The sequence below is a fragment of the Schistocerca cancellata genome, chromosome 6 (genome assembly GCF_023864275.1).
Source record: "Schistocerca cancellata isolate TAMUIC-IGC-003103 chromosome 6, iqSchCanc2.1, whole genome shotgun sequence".
In the NCBI taxonomy this organism is placed as follows: Eukaryota; Metazoa; Arthropoda; class Insecta; order Orthoptera; family Acrididae; genus Schistocerca; species Schistocerca cancellata.
The window spans coordinates 192986139-193009501 of NC_064631.1; the positions used below are offsets into that span (position 1 = coordinate 192986139).

The 23363-nt window shown below is 36.1% G+C and overlaps 1 protein-coding gene across 4 annotated transcripts in view; it reads left to right on the top strand.

Moving 5' to 3' along the window:
- Positions 1 to 23363, top strand: part of LOC126191190 (centrosomin-like) — a 417752-nt gene that overhangs the window by 355959 nt on the left and 38430 nt on the right. For all 4 annotated transcript variants that reach the window (XM_049931983.1, XM_049931982.1, XM_049931984.1 and 1 more), the window contains exon 9: positions 22952 to 23026. In XM_049931983.1, the coding sequence (XP_049787940.1) occupies positions 22952 to 23026 (75 nt within the window). The remainder of the gene's footprint in view (positions 1 to 22951; positions 23027 to 23363) is intronic.

Here is a 23363-nt window from a genome sequence, read left to right on the forward strand (position 1 = left end):
ATCATAGCCTTTGCGATCATCTCTGAAAGGTTTATACTGTTCGTAAATTCTTGTGTTACTTATAATAGATTCATCAGAAGCCACTGTCAACATTCTGAATGCAATGTTGCACTGTATTTTATTTTTTCAAACAAAATTTAGTGCAGATGCTTTGCTCCATCTTTTTCCAAAGTAAAACTTCACACAGCTCTCAAAAACACATTTAACCTTTTCGACTGTCAACAATAATCCAGATATACAAAACAGTTGAAAATACAAACATACGCCAGGAAGATGTGTACCAACAAGATTAAGAAACGTTCTGAAAATCAGATGTATAGAATTAAAATAAATTCCCATTACTTTTCTATCATACCATGTAGCAAACAGTTTTAGAGAAAATTTCAAAAAGTTCTTGATTGATTTACTTCAACTTTCAGCTCTCGACACTCTAATAAACATTCAGACAGATGGACAAAATCTATTAGTTTTTCTAAACAACAGTGTACAGGTTTTCTGTTAAAACCGACTGTAAGGAAGAAAATGCTGTGCTGTAGAAATGGTGATTTAATTTTCTTTCTTGTAGTCAGTTTTAACTGTGACATCAGAGCATTTAAACCATCTTTATCCTCATATACAATTTTAAACAAAATGGGTGAACACAACAATGTGCTGTTTGGTTTTATTCTTCTCATTCCCTTTTTAACAGAAAATAGGAAAATTGTATTTATGGGTTATCTGCTTATGACTGAATCTGAAACATCAAAAACTTTGTAATCGTACCCATTCACAGATTAAAACCATCCAAAACATTGTCATTGTAGCTACTGTCCTCACAGATGCAGCAGCTGGAGAAGTCTCTCTCATACCCTGTGCACCAATTATACCAAATGATTTACCCATTCATTTTAAGCAACTTCAGTTCCCAATCAAGGTTTTCTTTGCAACACCAATAACCAAGGCTCAAAGTCAGAGAGAGAGAGAGAGAGAGAGAGAGAGAGAGAGAGAGAGAGAGAGAGAGATGTACATCAAATTCCCATTTATATTTAGCAACTGCGAAGCATTGCCAGATTCGCTAGTGGTAACTGTAAAAGTCTTCCTGAAAATAATGGATCTTGTTGATTAATACTCTCTGCTCCATCAAAATCTTTTGTTTTACTTTCTGTATCTAGTACTTACTGTATTTATATAACAGAGGGAAACATTCCACGTAGGAAAAATATACCTAAAAACAAAGATGATGTGACTTACCAAATGAAAGTGCTGGCAGGTCGACAGACACACAAACGAACACAAACATACACACAAAATTCAAGCTTTTGCAACAAACTGTTGCCTCATCAGGAAAGAGGGAAGGAGAGGGAAAGACGAAAGGATGTGGGTTTTAAGGGAGAGGATAAGGAGTCATTCCAATCCCGGGAGCGGAAAGACTTACCTTAGGGGGGAAAATGGACAGGTATACACTCTCTCGCTCACTTGCGTGCGCACACACACTTATCCATCCGCACATACACAGACACAAGCAGACATATTGCGGATGGATGTGTGCGTGTGTGTGCGCGCGCGCGAGTGTATACCTGTCCTTTTTTCCCCCTAAGATAAGTCTTTCCGCTCCCGGGATTGGAATGACTCCTTACCCTCTCCCTTAAAACCCACATCCTTTCATCTTTTCCTCTCCTTCCCTCTTTCCTCATGAAGTAACCGTTGATTGCGAAAGCTCAAATTTTGTGTGTATGTTTGTGTGTGTATCAACATGCCAGCACTTTCTTTTGGTAAGTTACATCATCTTTGTTTTTAGATAACTTACTGTATTTATATTGACGTACAAAGTAAGAGGTATCTGGCCTGAAGAAACACACTTAAAATAAACAGGTCCTTGATGTGATAACAGCATTGTTTCCCCAGTGCAAAAAGACTGATTCAGTCAAAAGGGCTGGGATTGTTTTGTATTTTCTCAGCAAGGTGACAATACTTCCTAGTACAATATTCGTGGTCAGCTTTTGGTGACTTCTGAACCTTTGCAGTGACCATTTTGCTATCGGCACTGTCACAAGTTACAGTGCCACTTCCCTCTAGTATCTGATGTGGACCACAAAATTATACTTGTCAAACTAAAGTATTATGGAATTAATGATATCCTTCTGACATGGATGGAGACTGTCATTCACAACAGAAAGTAGCAAGTTACATTGACAGACTGTGTCACTGGAATGAAACTAAACTTAGGATGGGATCCCACTAGGAGTGGTAAAAGTGTACTGATCAAGAATCGAAACCCAACCTTGTGAGACACAGATAAGACCTGTAACTTGTCCACGGCACATAGTATGAGACTTAATCTTATGAAATCTCTTATGCAGTTTCAAACAAGCAAGAAATACCTGTTAACAACTTGAAGTAGATGTTAATGATCGTAAATTAAATAAAACACCATGCACAAACTTCTTTGAGGTTCGAAATGGACCATCAGAGACATATCGTCCTAGATGAGCCATTGCACTTGAAATGAGTTTCTACTCTTAACTACACAATAGCACACTGTTTGTAGATATTATGCACTTTTCAGCTTAAGTCATTGTCTGCTATTTGATACATTGAAACTTCTGAGAAAGAGGCTCACTCAGAATTTGATTAAATAACTTGCAGAATAAATGTAAATTACTCCTCTTGCTCCCAATGAGAATGCAGCATTTGTCTGATTTGGGGACGAAGAGGTCCTCAGATTCTTCACTAGGCAGTAAAGGCACTATTTCTTAATGCTTATTCTTGATTTATTTTTACAGTTTAATTGCACTTTTTCATAAAAAGACATGTCACATACAACAGCTTAAAATAGGATGCCAATTACTATCTCCAGAATGACTGATTTGGTGTGCATTCAGTTCTGTATAATATAACATTGTCTTCCAGAATGTTCTACAAGTTACTTCATCAAAATAAGTATAATAGTGACACCTGGTTTTTATAACAGTGAAAAATTCAAGCAAATCTATATATCATCTTATAGTTACAAAAATCTGAGGGTCAGAATAGTACCACAAGATGTTTTATGTTGTCCTAAAATAAAATTTATTGCTTTCAAAATATGTCATGTCGAAAGGTTTGTTTACATATTGCTGTATTAAAATTTTACATCTAGAGAAGTTGTGTCTGGTGAAGTTAATTGTTTTTTGACTATACGGAAGACTATTTGTCTGAAGAATAAGAAATTAAGATTTTTCATAGCTTATATGAAATTTGGAATTTTGTTGAATCTATGTGGTGGCATGTGTGATAAGTTATGTAAAAATCAATGCTAATTACAACTTTTAAAGATACTAGTTCTTCTTGAATACAGAATTTTGTAAAGTGAAATGTATAGCGTGACCAATTTTTGTAATGTTGTATTTCCAAATTGTAATTCAAAAAAAAAAAAAAAAAAAAAAATAGTGTAAGATAGGTAAGTTTGGAAAGGAATGTAATCTCATAATACTTCAAGAGTACAAGGCTTTATGACATTTATTTAATCGGAATAAATGTTACACAAGTGGATGTGGAATTGTATCTTTCGGTAGACAGAGTGTGGTATCATAAGCCCTGATTGGTCCAGAAACCCCTATCTTAGTTTGTTGTAGGTTCCATTTGGAAAAAAGTTAAAATGAAGTCAGTACACAGATAAACTACTAAAGAAGTTTAGTTCAGTGTATTTTGCTCTTGGAAGTGTGTCTCATTGTGTTGATCTAAAGACAAGGATATTGGCCTGTTTCACATATTTTCACTACTTCTTTTCTTATAAAATTATCTTTTGTGGTAGTGTACCTGAAGCAAACATAACATTTATTTAGCAAAAATCAAGCAGTAAGAATATTGTGTAAAGTACATGACTGCACAACTTGCAGAGGTCTTTTAAAGGGTCTTGGAATCCTTATATTAGCATCTCGATTCATTTACTCCTTGGTGGTTTTTATTGTTGATAATAAACATTAAGTTCAGTTGATTTGTAATTTCACAATGTCAATACAAGATGCGAAAGTATTTTTCGTGTAGATTTCGCTTCATTCTCTAGGGTTCAGAGTGGAGTTTCCTTATTTTGGTTGAGAGTTATCATACAAACTCCCATCTAAGATAAGTTAAGAAATGGTTAATATGTACCAGTTCAAAATATTCAAAAAAATACCTTGACTGCTACTCTGTGACAGAGTATTTAAATTCAAGCAATGCAAATGTTAACCAACGGCCAATTCAAATTGTTCATGGTGAAGTTTCATGACTAATGGCAATGTATTTTAATTAGGCTTCATTGTGCTATCAATATAAGGTAAACAGCAACTGTCTAATGTAAATGAGGAAGCAGCAGATTATTTTTCAAAGTAGTCGCTTTCTTTCAAATTTGCAAGGATAAATTAGCTGACATAAACTCAAATACCATAAGTCTATTGTTAATTCAGTATACAAATTATTTGTTAACAGGTTCTTTTGCAAGGCCATCATGCACAGCAATCACAGAAATATTTGTTTCGTGAATAAAAACTGCCTATTCTTTCTGCAGTGCATTTTATTTGTTCTTCAATGTACTCTAAAATGATGCAATTTTCTTGTTTTGATGTGCGATATTAGGAGATTATAAAACAGTTCACATCTTGTTTTTTACATAAATAAGTAATTACTTCCAGTTATTTGAGTTTTTGCTGACATCTGTGTTTGTTCTCATCTGTTCACACATCGTAACTTCATTTATGAAGCACAAAAATTACACACACACACAATCACAGGCACTTCCCTTCAATACTAAATTGACAATTCCTTGATGTCTCAAAAGTGTCGTATCAACCAATCCCTTTTCTTAGTCAAGCTACACAACAAATTTCTCCTCTCCCCAGTTCTGTTAAATACCTTCTCATTAATTATCTAATCTTCCCATCTAATGTTCAGCAGTCTTCTGTAGAACACATTTCAAAAGCTTCTGTTTTCTACTTGTCTGAAATGCTTATTGTCCATATTACTTCGATATGAGATATAAAAGCCAAATCCATTCAGAATAGACTTCTTAGCACTTAAATTCGTATTAGATGTAGATACATATCTCTCTTTTAGAATGTATTTTCTTGCTATTTGGTAGTCTGCATTTTATATCCTCTCTATTTCAGCTGTCATCAGTTATTTTACTGCCCAAGTAGCGAAACTCATCTACTGCTTTTAATCTCATTTTGTTATCTAGTTACCCAGCATAACCTGAGTTTATTAGACTACATTTCATTACCTTTGTTTTGCTTTTGTTGATGTTCACGGAGTCTCCAGCAGAATTATAATTACTTTTGAAAATTTTTCTTAGGTTTAATTTACTGCTTTCTCAATGTACAGATTGGATAATGTCGGAAATAGGATGCAACCCTGTCTTGGGACTCCCTCCCTGTGTTTGATCCCTGCTACCTGCAGAATTTCAAATAGTGTATTCCAGTCAACATCATCAAAAGCTTTTTCCAAGTCCACAAATGCTAGAAGGCTCTAAGAGGATGTAGAAGTTGTGTGGAAAGCAGTTTGAGCTTTCTTCTTCCACAGAAAACAAAAGCGTGATCCACAACATGGGATTTATTATCTTATGGATAAAGACAAAATGCATCATGTCTACAAGGCATGCATTCCTAGGCTTGCATGGTGTGATGGACATCAAGTGTATAAAATTAGACCTGAATAATAGCGAACTATTATCATGGTACATGCATAATCTTTGAAAGTTTAAAAAGCCGAATATGAGATCACCATCCTAAAAGAACATCTGTTGGTTTCAGTACTATGGAAAGATTGAGGTTACAAGCAGAGATCTTTATGCATCACATTTCATTGAAAATATAGTCAAAATTGAGCTGCAATATCATAAATGTGAATCTCAAGAAAAAGTTATTTTCAGTGCCTGGTGAATTTTATCATCACATGAGCTTTATGTCTGAGACAGGACTTTGTGCAGATAAGATTCACCTTAACAATACTTTAGAACATTACTTCATAAAAGTAAGTAAAATAAACTGCTGAAAAAGTTTTTGGAACTTTTTTCGCAAAGATTTTTTCAAAGCAGGAAGATACTCTACAGCTAGTGTGTAATGAAGGTAAAAGTAAACTTGCAGTTCACCAGAGTGCACTGTGCCTCCAACGATAAACAGGACAATGCTGCTTGTGTACACTGTGCAGGCTGTTAACATGCCACAAGGATTAGTTCAGGTTTATGGCATGTGTGCATTGACACTTTACAGCACAGTGTGTTAGCACCACAAAAAGTTGTTCACAGTTTCAGAATACCCTCAAGACACATCATCATTTTAACATTTGGGCACTATCATAAGAGATGAACGTGGAAAATATGTTCATGGTGGTGTCCCATGCTAAACATGAGCTTACGACCACTGCATATGAATTATGGCTTGTTTGTACCCCAGAGAGAATATGACACTACTGCATACAGCCTGTTTGGAGGAAATTAGGAAGGCTATGACAACCCAGACAGCAAGCAACTATCTCCACACAGTCAGTTTGATGTCTAGGCATCCACGTCAACAATATAACCTCTACCTTAGCATCATGGTGCACAAAGACCTTAGCAAGGAAACACCTGGAATGGAACCTAAATTAGTGGCATGTTGTTTGTGTCACTGAAGAGCGCAGGAGTCTGACAATTGACCATCAAGAGTGTGGAAGTGTCCCAATAAAAATTCACGTTTCAGACATCCAGTCCAACAGGTTCAACACAGTGGGGGGTTCAATCACATTATGGCCCAGGATTGAGCACAGGTGTCAGATGCCTCTCATGTGAAAATGTAAATGTCCATCTATTCAGAATCTTAAATCCTCGAAAGTTCTTCAGTGATGGCTTTGAATTTTGACACAGCATTGCATTTGAACACATGCATGTCTTTATATAACTACTGGAGAGTCATACGGACAGAGTGTGCTATGCAGCATCAGGACAGGATCATCCACCCTATTGTCCAACCAGTCAACATTTCTGTGATGGGTTCACCTAAAAATGACGGTGCACAAGCACCACACACCAACCTCATGAACACCTTGCTGTAGGAGGCAGGAATCAAGTACTGTATTTCCTGAGTAAAAGATGAGGCTTTTTTTCCCAGTTCATCATTTGAAAAGTACAGTGTCATCTTACGTTTGCAGATTAAATTATTGCTGCTGAGGTTAACATTTTTACATTATTTAATGGAGTATATAGGGGTTGTAAGAATTCAGAAAGGTGAGCTGTCCAAATGATACTCACCTCCGAACAGACTTAAGATTTCCCAATATGCTGAAGTGCTTGATATAGTATCGAAGTTGCTTGAACAATCGTGTGAGTTTTGACTCGTGTGGTGCTTGTGCAATTGATAAGCGATAAACTGTGAAATAGCCACTGCAACAAACTATTGTTCTACCCAAAATTTGACAAGTTTTTGGGAGGAAAGAGCAATGAATTCTATCATCTTACAGATTCTTGTATGTGAACAGGTTTTCAATAAAATGTATGGATACTGTGTACAAACATTATGCTGCTTCTTAATTAAAGGCAGCCTTCAAAAATGGAAATGTCCTTCGAAAACATTACTGTATTCTGAACCCAGATCAATATTTTATTTGATTCTGAGAGACTGTAATGATTTACAAAGTGGCTTACAAATTAGAAATTTGGCCGCTGTTCACATATTAGAGTACTGGGTAAAAACGTTACCAGCTTTTAATCAGCTTTAAAACATGATGCTGACATTCACCTGAAACAAGAAGGAAAATCTATCGAGAATGGAATGTCTAACAAGCTAAATAAAACATGTTAAATTGACTGTAACTGTTGTGATGAGAAAAAATTACAGTGGAAGGACCCATTGTGGAGATAGTGCCAACAGACATCAGTAAATGGTGGGATAGGCCAAAGTTGCAGAATTGCACTGAATCTTAGCTGCTGTCATTTCCATAGAATATATACTCTGTGGCTGTTACAGATGACTTACACCCTTGAACATACTGCAGTCTGTGTTTCACAGTTGCTGAAGCACAACACTAAGCACCACAGAAGGGCTGGAGGGGGAACAGTGACCCCAGCTTGGCTGTGAACTGATGAGTGCAGTGCTTTAGCTTTCTAGAAACATCTGCCATGTTTAAACTGCAGTTTGCCTGAACCTGTGTGTAGTCAGAAATGAATTGATTTTAAAATTGGACAAATACTCAGCAGGAGTGTTTATTACTGCAGAAGAGGTAAAAGTCTAGATGGGAGTCAGTGGCGTATTTACATGTGCCATGCTGCAATGTTGTCAACACTCACCATGGCATATGAAAGGAAAGAAACGGGTAGTGTCAGCTACTTGTTCTATGCAGCCATTGGGAGAGTGGCGGGCAGATGCTTTTGGAAGCAAAAGACATTGTAACAGTCTCACGTCAGAATAGAAGAAAAATCCACTATGTATTCAGACATATGGCTGGTTTCTCAGGTCTCATGGTAACAGCCACTTCAGAAACTGCAACATATTAGAAGAAACAGCCAAATATTTGCGACAATGAAGATAAAAGTTTCACAACTATTAAAAATAGTGATACCACAGATGACAGGGTTGGTAAGCAAGAAATGTACAAAAGAAAATGCTCTGTAAATTAATGTAAACCATTTCTTTCTGTTTATTTTATTTCTCCTTGTTTTATCTAAATGTAGACAATCAATAAATGACATAAATGTAGACTAGGTATAATATTAACTCTTTAGGCAACTACTTTGTCAGTAAAACAGATTAGTCAGAAAATGTTAAAAATATATTTTTCTCAAGAATCCTCTTGGGGGAGGGGTGGGGGATGCTGATCTTATAATCATGGTTGTCATATATTCGGATAAATAGTCTGTGGGGTAGCCTGCTGATGAGAATCTAATTGAGGATACTTCGGATTAAATGAACTTAGTGGAAATTTAATGGCCTGCCCAATCCCTGCTTTTCCATCACACTCTGGAAGATTTCACGAGGGTGGCTACCAAAGAATGACAGGCTAGAGTGGTAGTGTCTTGACCACTTTGTTGACAGTATGTCAACAAGAAGGATTGAAACACTGTTACTACATATGAAATGGAGCATGTACTATTGAATATTACTCAGCTGCAGACTCTCATTTCAAAGAAACGCAGTGATGTTCACATCTGAGCAGGCTGCTTTTATTTTGGTTATTGTCCGTTTTTTATTTTGCAGTAGCTATTTTTTAGTTTCATAAAGCATATTCTTTCATTATATGCAAAATTAAGCGTACACATTATCACAGACATGTAGGAGAGGCAAAAACTTTTTGATCAAATTAGGTATAAATAGAAGCAGCATAGTTACGTGGAATTCTTTAAACTGAGCTGCGATGAAAATAAAATGACTACCAGGAGTTTCCAAGTTGGTGATTTACACTAAGTGTTGCAATTTACCTAGTATCTCATAAAACAGTCCGGAGAAAATGCGTGTATGCTGCTGCACATTTCGTTGTTCATGCTGTGGTGCTAGAAACAAAAAGCAACTTATTAAGTATGATGATTCTAGAACAGTCCAGAAAAAAATGATTTTCTATAGAGTTTTAGTTTACTGTGCGAACAAACTTTACCTGAGAGCCTTTGTAATTGTTATATACCATTCATTTTCCTAAAGCAAATGTTAAACCAAATCTACTGTATTCTGCAGGCATCTACATATCTCTGCCTACATTTCTTCGTATCTTCATTCTTTTGATTTAGCACTCGACTGCTCCACAAGTGTTACTTGTGCATTTGGTGTAGCATAATGTGAATTAAAATTTTTGTCAGATGCTGAGTTCATTCTTCACCAGAAGCATGTGATTCCGTAAACTATCTGTGAGTTGATGACTATGGGATGTTTAATTGCAATTTTCCTTCTTAATGAACTGCTAGATTAGTCAGTGTTTTATCCCTCTGAACTTGAAAGATCTGATAGTGAATCAGTGTCTGAATCTTAAATGTGATGAGTGCTTTTATACTGTTTATCTCGGGCTGTCACTTGAACACAGCCTGCAGTGACATGAAAGTATTTTCTGTTTCAAACCAAAACAATCACTCTTACATGATTAATTCCCACAGTAGTAGTTGCACCATAACAGTGCCAGAAGTTATCCATCAATCAAGAAGTTCCAAATTAACTATTGAATTAATATTATGACCTTAGTCGTCACACACAGCCACTCATGACGTTTATTACACTTTTAATTTGTGTATACCAGAAACCCAGTTAAGATTTTTTGTGTGTAATGTAGCTCTGTAGCAGGTGCCATCTTGTCGAGTTTGCTTTGGCCCCACCTCCTGATGAATTTATCTGACCGTAAATGTGAACATTTTTGGTTAGGCTTTACTGCAACTGTTATCGAAATCAAATGAAACAGAGTTTACTGTTACCAAGAGTTTACTGTTACCAGTCACTGTTTATTTCCACAATATGTTTCAAATCTTTTCATCATTAGGTCAATTTAAGTGGATTAATATGGCATGTATGTGTTGTGTTAAGACTGGAGTGACCTGTGGCACTGTGTGGTAAAGAAAAACAAAACACTATTTCAGTACACGAGTTGTAGTGTTTTGGAGGTTCTAGAGTGAAAGGGTGAACAAAACTGAAAGCAAAATAAATAAAATAACAAATCTCCAGTAGTATTTTTATTTTATTTATTTTATCTTCAAATTTATAGTTTTGTTCATTCTTTCACTCAAAAACCTCCAGGACACTGGGAGTCATGTACTGAAACAGTATTTTGTTTTTCTCTGCTAGACTATGCCACAAGTTACTCCAGTTATACAACACATACATGCCATATTAATCCACATAGATTGACCTCATGATGAAGCAAAGAGGTAGATGCAAATGAAAAATTCAAAAATTTCATGACATTATTTAAATTAAATTTTGAAGAAACATTTCCTAAAGTGTTATGTTCTTTTTCTCCCAATTTCATCATGTTCTTGACAAGATATCCACTCCAAAGAACCACATTCTCATATGTGGAGATCTAAATGTAGATAAACTGAATCCTGATGCTACATGGGACTCATTACTATGTCTTGCTCAAAGTTTCAATCTAGTTCCAATGGTTAACAGTCCAACAAGAATAGCAAAATACTCAAAGACAGCTGTTGATCAGGTATTAACAGATTTAAGCAAAGAAAACTGAGGTGGTGGTAGCAGAGCTAGGATTATCTAATCACTCAGGTCAAATCATTAATATAAAAGTGGCTCCAGAAGAAACAAAGAAAATGCATATTTACAGACGAATTTTTCTAAACAAAATAGATATGAGTTTGCCAAACAGATAGCAGGACAAACATGGGACTCAGTATACTCAGAGGTAGATGCAAATGAAAAATTGAAAAATTTCACGACATTGTTTAAATTAAATTTTGAAGAAATATTTCCTAAAGTGTTATGTCCATTATCAACTGCAGGAAAAAAACAAATGGGTCACAAAAGGCATCAAAAAATCGTCTGAAACAGTAAAGTATCTGAGCTCCATTAAACACAGCCAAACTAATCCTGCTTTCTCACTCTTTTATAAAAGATATGGGAAAACATATAGGGAAATATTGCTTGCAGAAAAGAGGCCTTATAACTCCAAACTGGTGCTCTCTGCTGAAAACAAAAATAAGGCAGTATGGAAGATTGTAAAGCAGGAAACTGGTACCAGGAAAACGAATCTGTCAAACTTGAAAATCAAAGAGGAAGGGACTGTAATAAAAGACCCAATATATTTGGCAAACTATATAAATTATTATTTTAGTAGCATAGGAATAAAATTACAGAAAAATTTTCTAACAGCCCCTCAGGTCAAAAAGCCAAATAATGGTGTATCACGCTCAATGGTGTTATTCCCAACAACACAGGAAGAAGTCTACAAAGCAGTCAGCAAACTGAAAAATAAAAACTCAGCTGGTCTGGCTGAAGTCCCCATTTTTATAAAAAGGACTGTATCAAGAGCCTACTTCCACCTTTAGTTGATATTATAAATCAATCTTTCAAGCAGGGCTACTTACCAGACCATTTAAAATATGCTGAATTACTACATCTCTTCAAAAAAGGTGTTTCAGGAAAAACTGAAAATTATAGGTCAATTTCTCTACTCTCATGCTTTGCAAAAATATTAGAAACTATTATGAAAGATAGGTTAATGAATTATTTAAATAAATACAACTTACTGTCTGTTGACCAGTTTGGATTTCAATCAGGGATATGCGCAGAATCAACAACAGCACACCTCGCAAAACACTAGAAGCATTAGATAAAGGGAACTACACACCAGGTATATTTCTTGATATAACTAAAGTGTTTGATACAGTAGACCACAACATATTGTTAAATAAGTTAGATGAACTGGGTATAAGGGGACTTGTGAAAAAGTGGTTCCAGTCATATCTAAAAAAATAGAAGACAGATAACTGAAATCTCACATATTTCAAGTTGCTCAAACTATATTGTAAAGTATACTTCAGGCTCAAATTATGTAAATATAGGTGTCCCACAGGGTAGTGTCCTTGGCCCAATACTGTTGCTCATTTACATAAATGACTTCCCACAGAGCATCAAGCATGGACAAACAATATTGTTTGCAGATGACTCAAATGTTCTAATCAGTGACAAATCACCAGATGCACTGAAAGAAAAAGCCGAACAAACACAAAACAGTGTACGTGAGTGGGCATCCAATAATAAACTAACACTAAAAAACAAAAAAAAAAAAAAAAAAAAAAAAAATTTTTGCTGTTAACTTCTATGTCTCCAAAAAAACCACACTATTAACAACTTTAAGTTAAACGATGAAACTACAGAATGTGTAGACTACACAAAATTTCTTGGTATGCATGTTGACAGTCAGTTAAAGTGGGAAGAACATATTAAAATATTTAGTAACAGAATCGCTACAGCATGCTATGCTCTTAGAATTCTGACTGCAGTGTGTGATGCTACATGTCAGATCTATATATTTTTCTTATATCCACTCTGTTATTACCTATGGAATAATATTTTGGGGAGTCAACAGTAAAAATATTCAAATAGTTTTCAAATTACAGAAAAGAGCAATTTGTATAATAACCAAGAGTGGCTGTAGGGCTCACTGCCTTGAACATTTCCAAAAGCTGGAAATCCTAACTGTCCACTGTGAATACATTTTTCAAAGTATTATGTATGTAAAAAAAATATTGACTGCTATGTTAAAAAATCTTTAGTACACTGCTATGAAACTAGAAACCAATATAATCTGCATCTAAAGAGGAAAAATAAAGTTAAAACTCAGCAGAGCTTGTTGTGCAATGCCAGTAAATTATATAATAAATTACCCCAAAATATAAAAGATATTGACACAATTGGACAGTTCAAAACAAAACTAAAAAAAAATTTATTAAATAAAAGTTATTGTGCAGTAACGGACTATCTGAATTAAAACATGTAGTGTAACTAAAGTAGCCTGCATTGTAATACATGAGGAAATAACTATAATATGAAATCCAGATTTGTACAGTACTACAAGAAAATTACATAAGGATATAAAACTAATGTAAGATACCTTAAAAATGTGTGTAAATATTAATTTTGTGTGTATAAATTGTACGTATATTGTATTGTATATTATTTTGCTGACGGAATCCACACAATGTAAATTGTTACATGGATTAATAAAGAAATCAATCAATCAGCTTTAAACATTTGAAACATATTGTGGAAATAAACAAACAGGGATTGGTAACAGTAAAATGTTTAATTTGAATTGATATGAAATTTGATGCAAGAAATATCATGTTTAACATGTTTGGAATAAAGTTTCCCCTTTTTTATTTGTGGTTTTGGGAATGTGGAACTTTACTTTTGGACCAGTCTTGCAAACTGTTATCTCTGTGCCCTTTCGGTGTGTTTTACCTCCAAGTGCTGTACATTGAATTACACTAATAATGCATGAAATAACTGATCTACAATTGTGTTCTTAGGATTTTGTGAAGACTGCCTGAAGAAGGGCATACATGCTATGTTGAATCTATGTGTGTGTCACAGGAGGATTGTATGAATAAGGTCTCTTGGTAGAAAGATTATTCCTGCATCTTCTATCTTCTCATAGGAGAAATGACGTAAAGACTGAAGATTTTTATGTTTTGCAACGTACAATATTAATTTTTTGTTCTTGTCGCACCCATCTGTGAGTTTCTGGCTATGGGATATTTAAGCATGATCTTCCTTCTTGTAAACTTCTCTGTTAGTGAAGTCTAATGAAGAACAGAAAATTAATACATCCTCATGTGACAGAAAATGGTTTAGTGTTCAAAGTCTTGTTATTTTGTGTGTGCCCTGACAGAAAGGAAAATTTAAGTATTAAATGTTTATGCTATAGTTGCCATTGGAGAATATTGCTATTACTTTCTTTATGCTTTCAAAATGATTCTGTTCTGGAATAAAGTAGTGAAACATAATGAATAATTAATACCACCTAAATGTCCCACACTGTGATAACATTTAATGTTTGAGTAGGTTAAGCTAGTACATTCAGAAATTTGTGCCAACATTGTGTGGACAAGTGTTGTACAGGTGCCTTCATCAAAAAGGCTGTAATATTAAGTCACTGGTGATTCACCTGTCTTTTTGCTGTTGTAAATTTGATGCTCTCTTTAGCTTGCTTGTGTTTAAAAGGTTTGATTTGAAAAGCATCTGCTCCATTACTTCATTTGTACAGTAATTTAAAAAAATTATTTCTTGCAGTGTGTATCCAGGAAAAAATGTAGCATCTGTAATTATCCCAAGAAGAGTAAATGATTTTATATTGCTTACATGAAGCAACTAAAATGAATTTCTTCAGTGATTCACTAGAGGCAGACATTTGTGTCCTAAATGGGTCAGGAGTATTATTATGCAACTATGGTTTTAAACTGTCATGGAATGCTTCTTGGAACTTCTCTAAAAAGTTCTGAAGCATTAGATGTTGGTATTAAGAAACATGATCATTATCTTAGGTGTCCTATTGTATGAGCTTCCTGCAACACCACTGTATGCCCTCACCAAAATAATGCAAATATTTAGTGCTTTCTTGGAAAGAAAGGAAGGAACCAGAAAGATGAACAGATGTATAAAAAGTTTTATTGTCTAGATTTTTAATACAGAATTCAACCTGACTATTAAAACTAGTCATAATTCACAGTGAAGAAATTTTTCTTTCACTTATGCCAAGAAATACAACTGAATGTTGATGTGATGATACATCAAAGGTAAAATAGAAGTGAACATATAAGTAATTCTGTTATCAGTTTTCAAAGAGCAGGTAGCAAAACCCTGTGTCTTGGACCATCATTATACGGCAATTTTATATTGTATGGTTTTGTCAGTCTCTACGTTTATATTAAATTTAGTAGTGTATTTCTGTGGTTACAGTAGTTGTTGTTTTGATAATATGCTGATTGAGGTCTTGTTATTTATGTCTTATATTATTAGATATCCTCTATAATAGCTCTGAAATGCCTTATTTGAAGCCTTCTGATTGTGCTATTACTGCTGTGTATCACAATCTTATGGAAATCGTTCACTTGTGATTCCACCATGCTTGTGACACAGTAGGTTTCTGTTAAGCATTATGGTGTTTATTATAGTTGAAATATTGTTAGTAACCAACTAAATTGTTTTATCTTTGTTGTTTATGTTAATGCTACAATTTGAATTATTATGCTTTGAACTATTGTCATGCCCACATCTTTATGCAGTGACACACAACCATTTTCATGAGAAAATAAAGTCATCATAATAAGTAAAAATGGTGCATTCTTATTAATTTGAAGAATTTTACTGGAAAAAAATATGCAGAAGTTTATAAAATTGTTAATAGCAATGAAAACTGTTGCAACTTAAGTAATGCAAATACAACAAATTCATGACATCAGGCATTCTATGCAATATATAATTAGTGTTCAATGAGCACAGATTCAGAATGGTGGCTTAACCACAGCCTAGTGCTTTTTCTTTCAGAGCATTTGGAACTGACCAAAAAAGGAGGTAGTGGCACACATGTGAGTGAGTTTAGTTGTGCGTGAGTAGCTCACTGAGCAAGAGCATTGTCCATGGAAGATAATGATGTAGGACTCTAACACGCGCACTCTCTCTCTCTCTCTCTCTCTCTCTCTCTCTCTCTCTCTCTCTCTCTCTCTCTCTCTTTTACTTAGTTTTGAGCTTTTCATTTCCATAAAAAGCAATTATTCAATCATTTTCTTCATTGCAGGTACCACGGTTGTATATATGCCAGAAAACATTTTAAATGGTTCCATCTCAGCTGTTTTAAAAAGTATTCACTTTTCTACACCTTGCAGAAATGGCCAGTTTCAACCTTACTGCCCATTGCCCATTAGAAAGTGCAGTAGGTGTCAATATACAGCAAAATTATCAGGTTATAAAATGACGGACCTAGCCAAGCTTAGAGAGAGCACATAACGTGCAAGTATCAAAATTAAAACCAGAGTGCTTACTGGGAGCGGTAACAGTCATCTTCACGGTTAATGGCACATTATAGGTCACTGCATGTGCTTGCTTTCATTGGAACAACCTATAAATTAGCTACACCTGATGTTTTATAATCTGATAATTTTACATTGTATTAATAAATTGCCAGTTGGGTTCTTCAGCTGATGTTTTCTGACATTTCACCAGCACCAGTGGCTGGCTTTGTTAGAGCTTCACCCACCAGCAGCAGCAGTGGAGGGCGAAGCTTTGACATTGCCAGCCACTCATGCACGCGAAACGTCAGAAAAATCATCAGACAAACGTCTGGTGAAGAACCGAAGACAGAAGCCGACAGGCAGTTTGTCAGCAAGTGGCCACGAAAGCCTTGACAATTTTGTATTACATTATATTGATGCCTACTACACTTAAAGGCCAAAAATTTCCATGTGGGCAAGATGTAATAAAATAAATACTTGTCAACAACAGCCAAGATTGAAACCTTTAAGATTTATTTTGTGTAGATATATTCTAGACATGGGCCGATTGCAAAGAATCCTGAATATATCATCACTGTAGCCTAGTAATAGGAAGGCAAAAGTGTTTGATGGGTCATCTCTGTTGACAGCTACATATGACCTTATGTGCTTCTGTTTGGATACACAATTGCTTAGAGAGAATGAGGTATTTTAGGTCATGATATTAGGTGATTACACAAAAATTAAGCATATTAATCATTTTTGAAGACATTTTGCTTAGAATGGTACATCTAGTCACTTTCTGCTAGGAGCAGTAGTTAGACCTGAAATGAAAACTGCTGAGCAAATGTGAGTTGTACCCCATCTGTGTCTGGCCAGCCTTGGATAAGGGGAACATTGCAAACCCATGTAATTGTTTCACTCTCTTCTTGAGAGGTAATGCTTACTGTTGTAGTGAATGTTCTTGGTGCACTTGCCACATTGATTCTCTCTCAAAAAAATCGAGCTTTCAACAGTGTCCACCATTGTTTTGGTTCCACAGATTGTCAAGTGTTCAGCACATTTCTCTATTAAAGTTGCTCTCTCTGTCTCTGTCTCTCTCTCTCTCTCTCTCTCTCTCTCTCTCTCTCTGTCTCTCTCTCTTACTCACTCAAACTCACACTCACTCACTCTCTCCAAATGCCAGAAAAAGATTGTGGAACCAAGCACTTGAAATGGAGAGACTGTATTGAGATTATGTACAGAGTTATATGTCACGATCGAAACAAAGTTCAGATAAGATATCACCTCTAGTCACAGTGGGCACTGCTACATAGTTTAGTTCTGTAATTCCATTACTTCTTTGACAATCAGTTACTTTCCTGACAAAGAAAATATTGCATATTATTAAAATCTTGAATTTTTGTAGAGAATTAACATACATCAAAAACCAAATGCTCAGAAGTAAATGGGGTTTAAGGTAAAATATCTGTTAACAAGCAATCTCAAGGTCTGAGGTTGAGTCCTACAAGTGTGTCTGCTTTTATGAACAGTTTAGAGACTCACGAATTTGCATTCCAAGTGACAACATTTATCCCAAATAATTTTGTGTGTCGGTAGGGAATATTGATCCCCATTTACAAAAGGCACATTGGTGGCAAGTTCTGCTAATGTATTTTTACGAAATAAGACAGATAACAAATATCAGGTCATGTGTTTGAATGGTTTTGCTGTAGCGAAATGGAAGCCAAGAAAATTTTGTAGGTAAATGCCCCTGCTCTTCGTGGCCTTCCCTACAGGCACACAAGGGTAGCTGGGTTTTGAAACATATATAAACTGCAATGCTGCTCTCTGAAACAATGATGCTTGTTCAGGTTAACCATCTTTTCAGAAGTGAGAAATTGGAAGTAACCACTTACTGTGACAATCATAATATGAGGGCTCTTCGGAAAGTAAGGTCTGATCGGTCCTGAAATGAGAACCCCAGTGAGAATCAAAAACACCTTCCAGCTACCTCTCTAAATAGTCGCCGCTCTACCTTAGATATTTGTTGTGGCATTATACATACTTTCCAGTACCCTCGTCACAGAGAGGAGCTGCCTGGGCTTTCTGCCAATTCCCTACGCTGGTCTGCCTCTCGTTATTTGTGCCAAAATGTTGCCTTCATAGTCAGTGATTCATGTGAGAAGAGATGCACAATGGAGGGAGCTAGTTGAGAGCTGTATTGTGGGTGATCGAACACTCCCCATTGAAAACACTGCAGGAGTGTTTTCATCACCCCTGCAGAATGCGGCTGAAAATTGTCTTGAAGAAAGAAACGCATGACATCTGTGTTATGTGAGCTGCATAGCTCACCAAACCCACATACTTGATGGAAGACACTGTTTTGGCATTCCTGTGTGATCACCTTTTGCTCTGAATGGAAAAAGAGCGATGTGAAGTGATCGACAGGCACACTAAAGATACTGCTGAACACATCTGTGCAAAGTTCTGTCAGATTTTCACAGTGGTTTCCATTTCGCACCTGATCGGGTCTTACTTTCTGAATATGCCTTGTATCTTGAACCCTCAACTACATCAATTTTTTTTTTTTTCATTTGCTCAGTGTTAAAATTAAAAATTAAGTGCTTATGGATTTACCTGGAAGGGGGGGTTATTTGTGTTTACTTCTATTCAACGATGCTGGTTTTGCCAAAATAAATGAAGACTGCCTTTATGCACCATAGTGTTGACTTGCATGTCAATCATAGTATGTCACTGTGGTGCCAAAGAGGGGCCAGTTCATCTTGGAATGATGAGGCAATTAAACATAGAAAAATGTGATTCAGCCACATACAACCCAGAAAAGGTGCGTTTCAGAGTTACTGGCATGCATTTGTGATGGATCCAGAAACTTTTCTATTAACTAGTGTACAAGAAGTGCCTGAAAAGTTCTCAGCCTTGCTCAGAAATAGCAGCACTACTTACGTGACCTTCGCCCCCCCCCCCCCCCCCCTGCCACACACACACACACACACACACACACACACACACACACACACACACACACACTAGTAGACACCGCTTAAAATTTCAAGTCATTCTGGCAACAGTTGACTGTAGGCTGCCTTTTAAAGCAGTTGTGTTGTGTGTGATTTTGAAAATATTAAAAAACTGAATATTTTACAGTGATTAAATTCTTCGTAAAAGATTGTTGCGCACCAACTGAACTTCATTTGTGAATTGTAAATGTGTGTAGCAGCTTTTCATGTGCAGTTTCCACCGTGAAGAAATGTACAGCTGAGTTAAAATGTGGCCATGAAAGCAGCTAACATGATCCATGCAAAGGATATCCAAAAAGTACAAGCACACCGAAAACCATTGACAAACTGCATGGCATGATTTTGGAAGATTAGCATATAAGGGTGCATGAAATTGCTAATACTCCAGGGATATGAAAGGAACTTGCTGGTCATATCTTGTACTAGGAATTGAACATGAGAAAGCTTTGCAAAATGGGTGCCACATGGGCTTACTGTGGATTGCAAACGCATTCACATGACACTATCTGAAAAGTGCTTGGTGCATTTTAAGAAAAACAGAAGTGACTTTTTGCACCAGAACATGACAGTAAATGAAATGTGGATTCACCACTATACACCGAAATTCAAACTGCAGCTTATGCAGTGAATAGAAGCCGGTTCTTCAGCTTCGTAGAGGACAAGAATAATGCCATCGAAGGGAAACAGCACGGCTGGGATGCAAAAGGAATTTTGTTGATTGACTATCTTGGGGGGAAAAAAAATACAATAACTGGAGAATACTACTCTCAACTTCTAATTAAACTGGGTGCAAGCACTTTTGAAAACAGCTCAAGGAAAAAATCATTCTGTCAGAAAAATACACCTGCCCTCAGAAGTGTCCTGGCATTGGAGAAATTGAAGGATTTGCACTATGAAGTGTTGGAACACACCTATTCCCTCAATTTGACTCCCTCAGACTTCATCTGTTCTCAAAACTGAAGAAATTCCTCGCAGGTCAGCTTTTTGTCCAATCAAGAAGCCACTACAGCTGTAGATAGGTACTTTGCAGCACTTCCATGGGAACACTACACAGTGGGGATAATGGTGTTTGAATGCATCTGGATTAAATAAATGTATTGATGTTAGAGGAGATTGTTTAAAAATAAAACTTCTTTGAAAGTGTAAATTTGTTGTTTTCATTATCAGATGAAGAACTTTTCAGACCTCCCACAGACATGGCAGAAGACAGATAATACTGCACGATTGGAAAAGAAACTGCACATGCCAATAGTTTATAGATCACTCTAATGGCAGAGCTGCCGCCCTGCCTTCCCCAATCCCTGCCTGCAAAGAGCATGGGGGGGGGGGTTCTCTGTTTCATAAAATAGTAAAAGATGGAATGTACTCCGCACCAGTATTTGCCAATAATGTATGTTCAAATCTCTCCACACTTATCTTAATATCCATCTTGTTCCAGAAAAACCGAGCATCCTCTAAGGCTTCCTATGTTGGTGGAAGGAACAGAGTAAATTTGGGGCAATGCCACATTGGTAAAAAGGCTCACATATTGAACTGAAATATGAACTGGTTCCAGCTGCATGTTGAGCAACTAAAACTCAATGGTGTTTTTACCGTTGTGTGTCTGTACTGTTTATAAGAAATGCAATTTGAGCTTTTTAATGTCACTAAGCTAAAGGTTGGATTTAAGCCTCCACGGAAAGGACAACTTTGTTTGTATAAAAGCCATAGCTGACATATGCACAGTGCACACAATGTGTTATGGATCCAGTCTCAACAGTTGATCTCTCACTTCTCTACCATAGTACCCATTGTCTCATAGGAAGAGACCAACTTCCCTCTCTGATTACCCTCATCACACAGAGCAGTAGATGGAAGGATGCCATGTAAATGATTTCTCATTAAGGCAAACTAAGACACATTACTATTAACTGTTAGTGTTCGAATGTTATGATAGTGTAATCCCTCTCACAGCAGTTTTACAGATCTGTAGGGGCTGGTCATCTGTAGATAATTTCATGACCTTTTCAGTTTCAAGAAAAAAAAATAATTATGTTGTTGTTTTCTATAGCTGTATGTAAAAGACATTCAGGTCAAGCTGAACAGTACATCATCATCTGACTTCTGAACCTAAACAGCTTTTAAGACATTTTGAGAGTGAGTTTACGGAGATTTCATTCCATTGGCTATACTTCTTTTCCATCCTCTCCTCTGCCTCCCCCCCCCCCCCCCCCCCCCCCCCCCTCTTATGCCAAGGGATAAACACAGTAAGCAGCTTCATATGAATGTAAGTTGCAGTTGTTATTTGAGATGAAGAGGTTTCCCAGGATAGAGAAGCACAAGCACAAAGAGCTCCATCAAGCCAGCCTTCAGGCTGAAGACAACGACACGAGCCATTTACATGGTTTCATGTATTGCTCTATCTGATGAGTGTACTCAAAGAGAGTTGGTCTTTATGGTTTACACTATTAATCAATTTCCAGTAGACATTGGCACATACTGTGATAGTTCAGGGAATCTCTATTTAAAAGTATCTTCATTGCAGTAGCTTGGAGGCAATTGATGACTATTTGTGATATCGCCTGTATGTTTTGAATCTGAATGCTTGCGTGTACGAGTACATTGCTAAATTCTTTTGTTTCATACCTCGTAAAGTTGTCCCAAATCCAACCATTGTAAAATCCATTCTCTTGAGTTTTTAAGATTTTTTAATTACAATTCTCAACCATTTTTTTCTTGAATAATGACTTTCCTTGGATTTTGTTGGGGATGAAATTTTAACTGCTTTAATACCAAAGCTTGTGAAGGAATTTGCTGACCACAGGCGCTTAAGTAGGCAAATTCTTGTTGGGCGGGTTTAACATTTGTAAATAAAGTTATATTAGTGAAGTAAAAAATTTCATTAAATGTATACAGGCAGATTCATATTATTCCCCAATCAAGAAATCTTTTTGTGTAAGTATTTGTTGTAGAGTATATACTGTACAGACAGAGATAAAACATAGGCACATTATTTTCATGGTTCCTGACCTAAGATGAGTTATAAACAAAATCAGGGATGATGTTTTGAAGTAAAAGAATCCAAAATATTTTGATGTAATATGTAATGAAAAAAGTTGTATTCTCAGTCATTATTCAGTAACATCTGTGTCAGTGATTTAAGTATCTCTGTGTTAGTGAAGAATTATCGTGAACTTAGAAATTAGAGGAAAAACACTAACATGTATGGTGTTCCATATGGTGATTTACTACTGCTCTCACTACTGAGTACTACGTCCTGGATCTCTTGTCTTGTGACACTGTGTTATCATTTTGTTCCTCCTACCCCCTTCATGCACCTCTTTTGCCTTCATTGCCCGTGGTCAGATTCAAAACAGTGCATTTTTAATAACCAAATAATTTTCTTTCGTTTCCGTAAACTTCTGTTTAGTACATTTTTTAGGCATTTCAGGTGTCTATATGCTACAGTAAACTAATATGATAGTTGTAGATGTTACATATTGTTACAACTAGACCTGTTAGCTTTTATTTATTGACAAAAAATTTTTTCTTTCTTGTGCAGAATGTGTTACCATGTTGTGTGCTGGCATCTGGGCCTGGTGACAATTTCTCAGCTGAGGTTGAAATGATGACACAGGTGAGAAAATACATTTTAAAAAGTAATAGGTATAGCTATTGATTTTAGTTTTTGAGCACCAAAGATAGATTTTCCATAGGAATTTTTTTTTTCATGTACACTAATTTTTGGCCTATTGGCTTTACTTGCAAATTGGCTCTTAGTTCTCAAACAAACAAATCTAGGGGCTAAAGAAACATACTTCGAATATGTCCTTCAGGAGTGTTATTGCCTACCCCCTTCTATGTGGGTTGTGTAACTGTATTGGTTATTGACAAATGTGTTTGGTGAGTATTTGCTGTCAAAATCCTGATGCCAGGACCTGGCAGCAGTTTCTGAGCCGAGGTTGGGTTACACT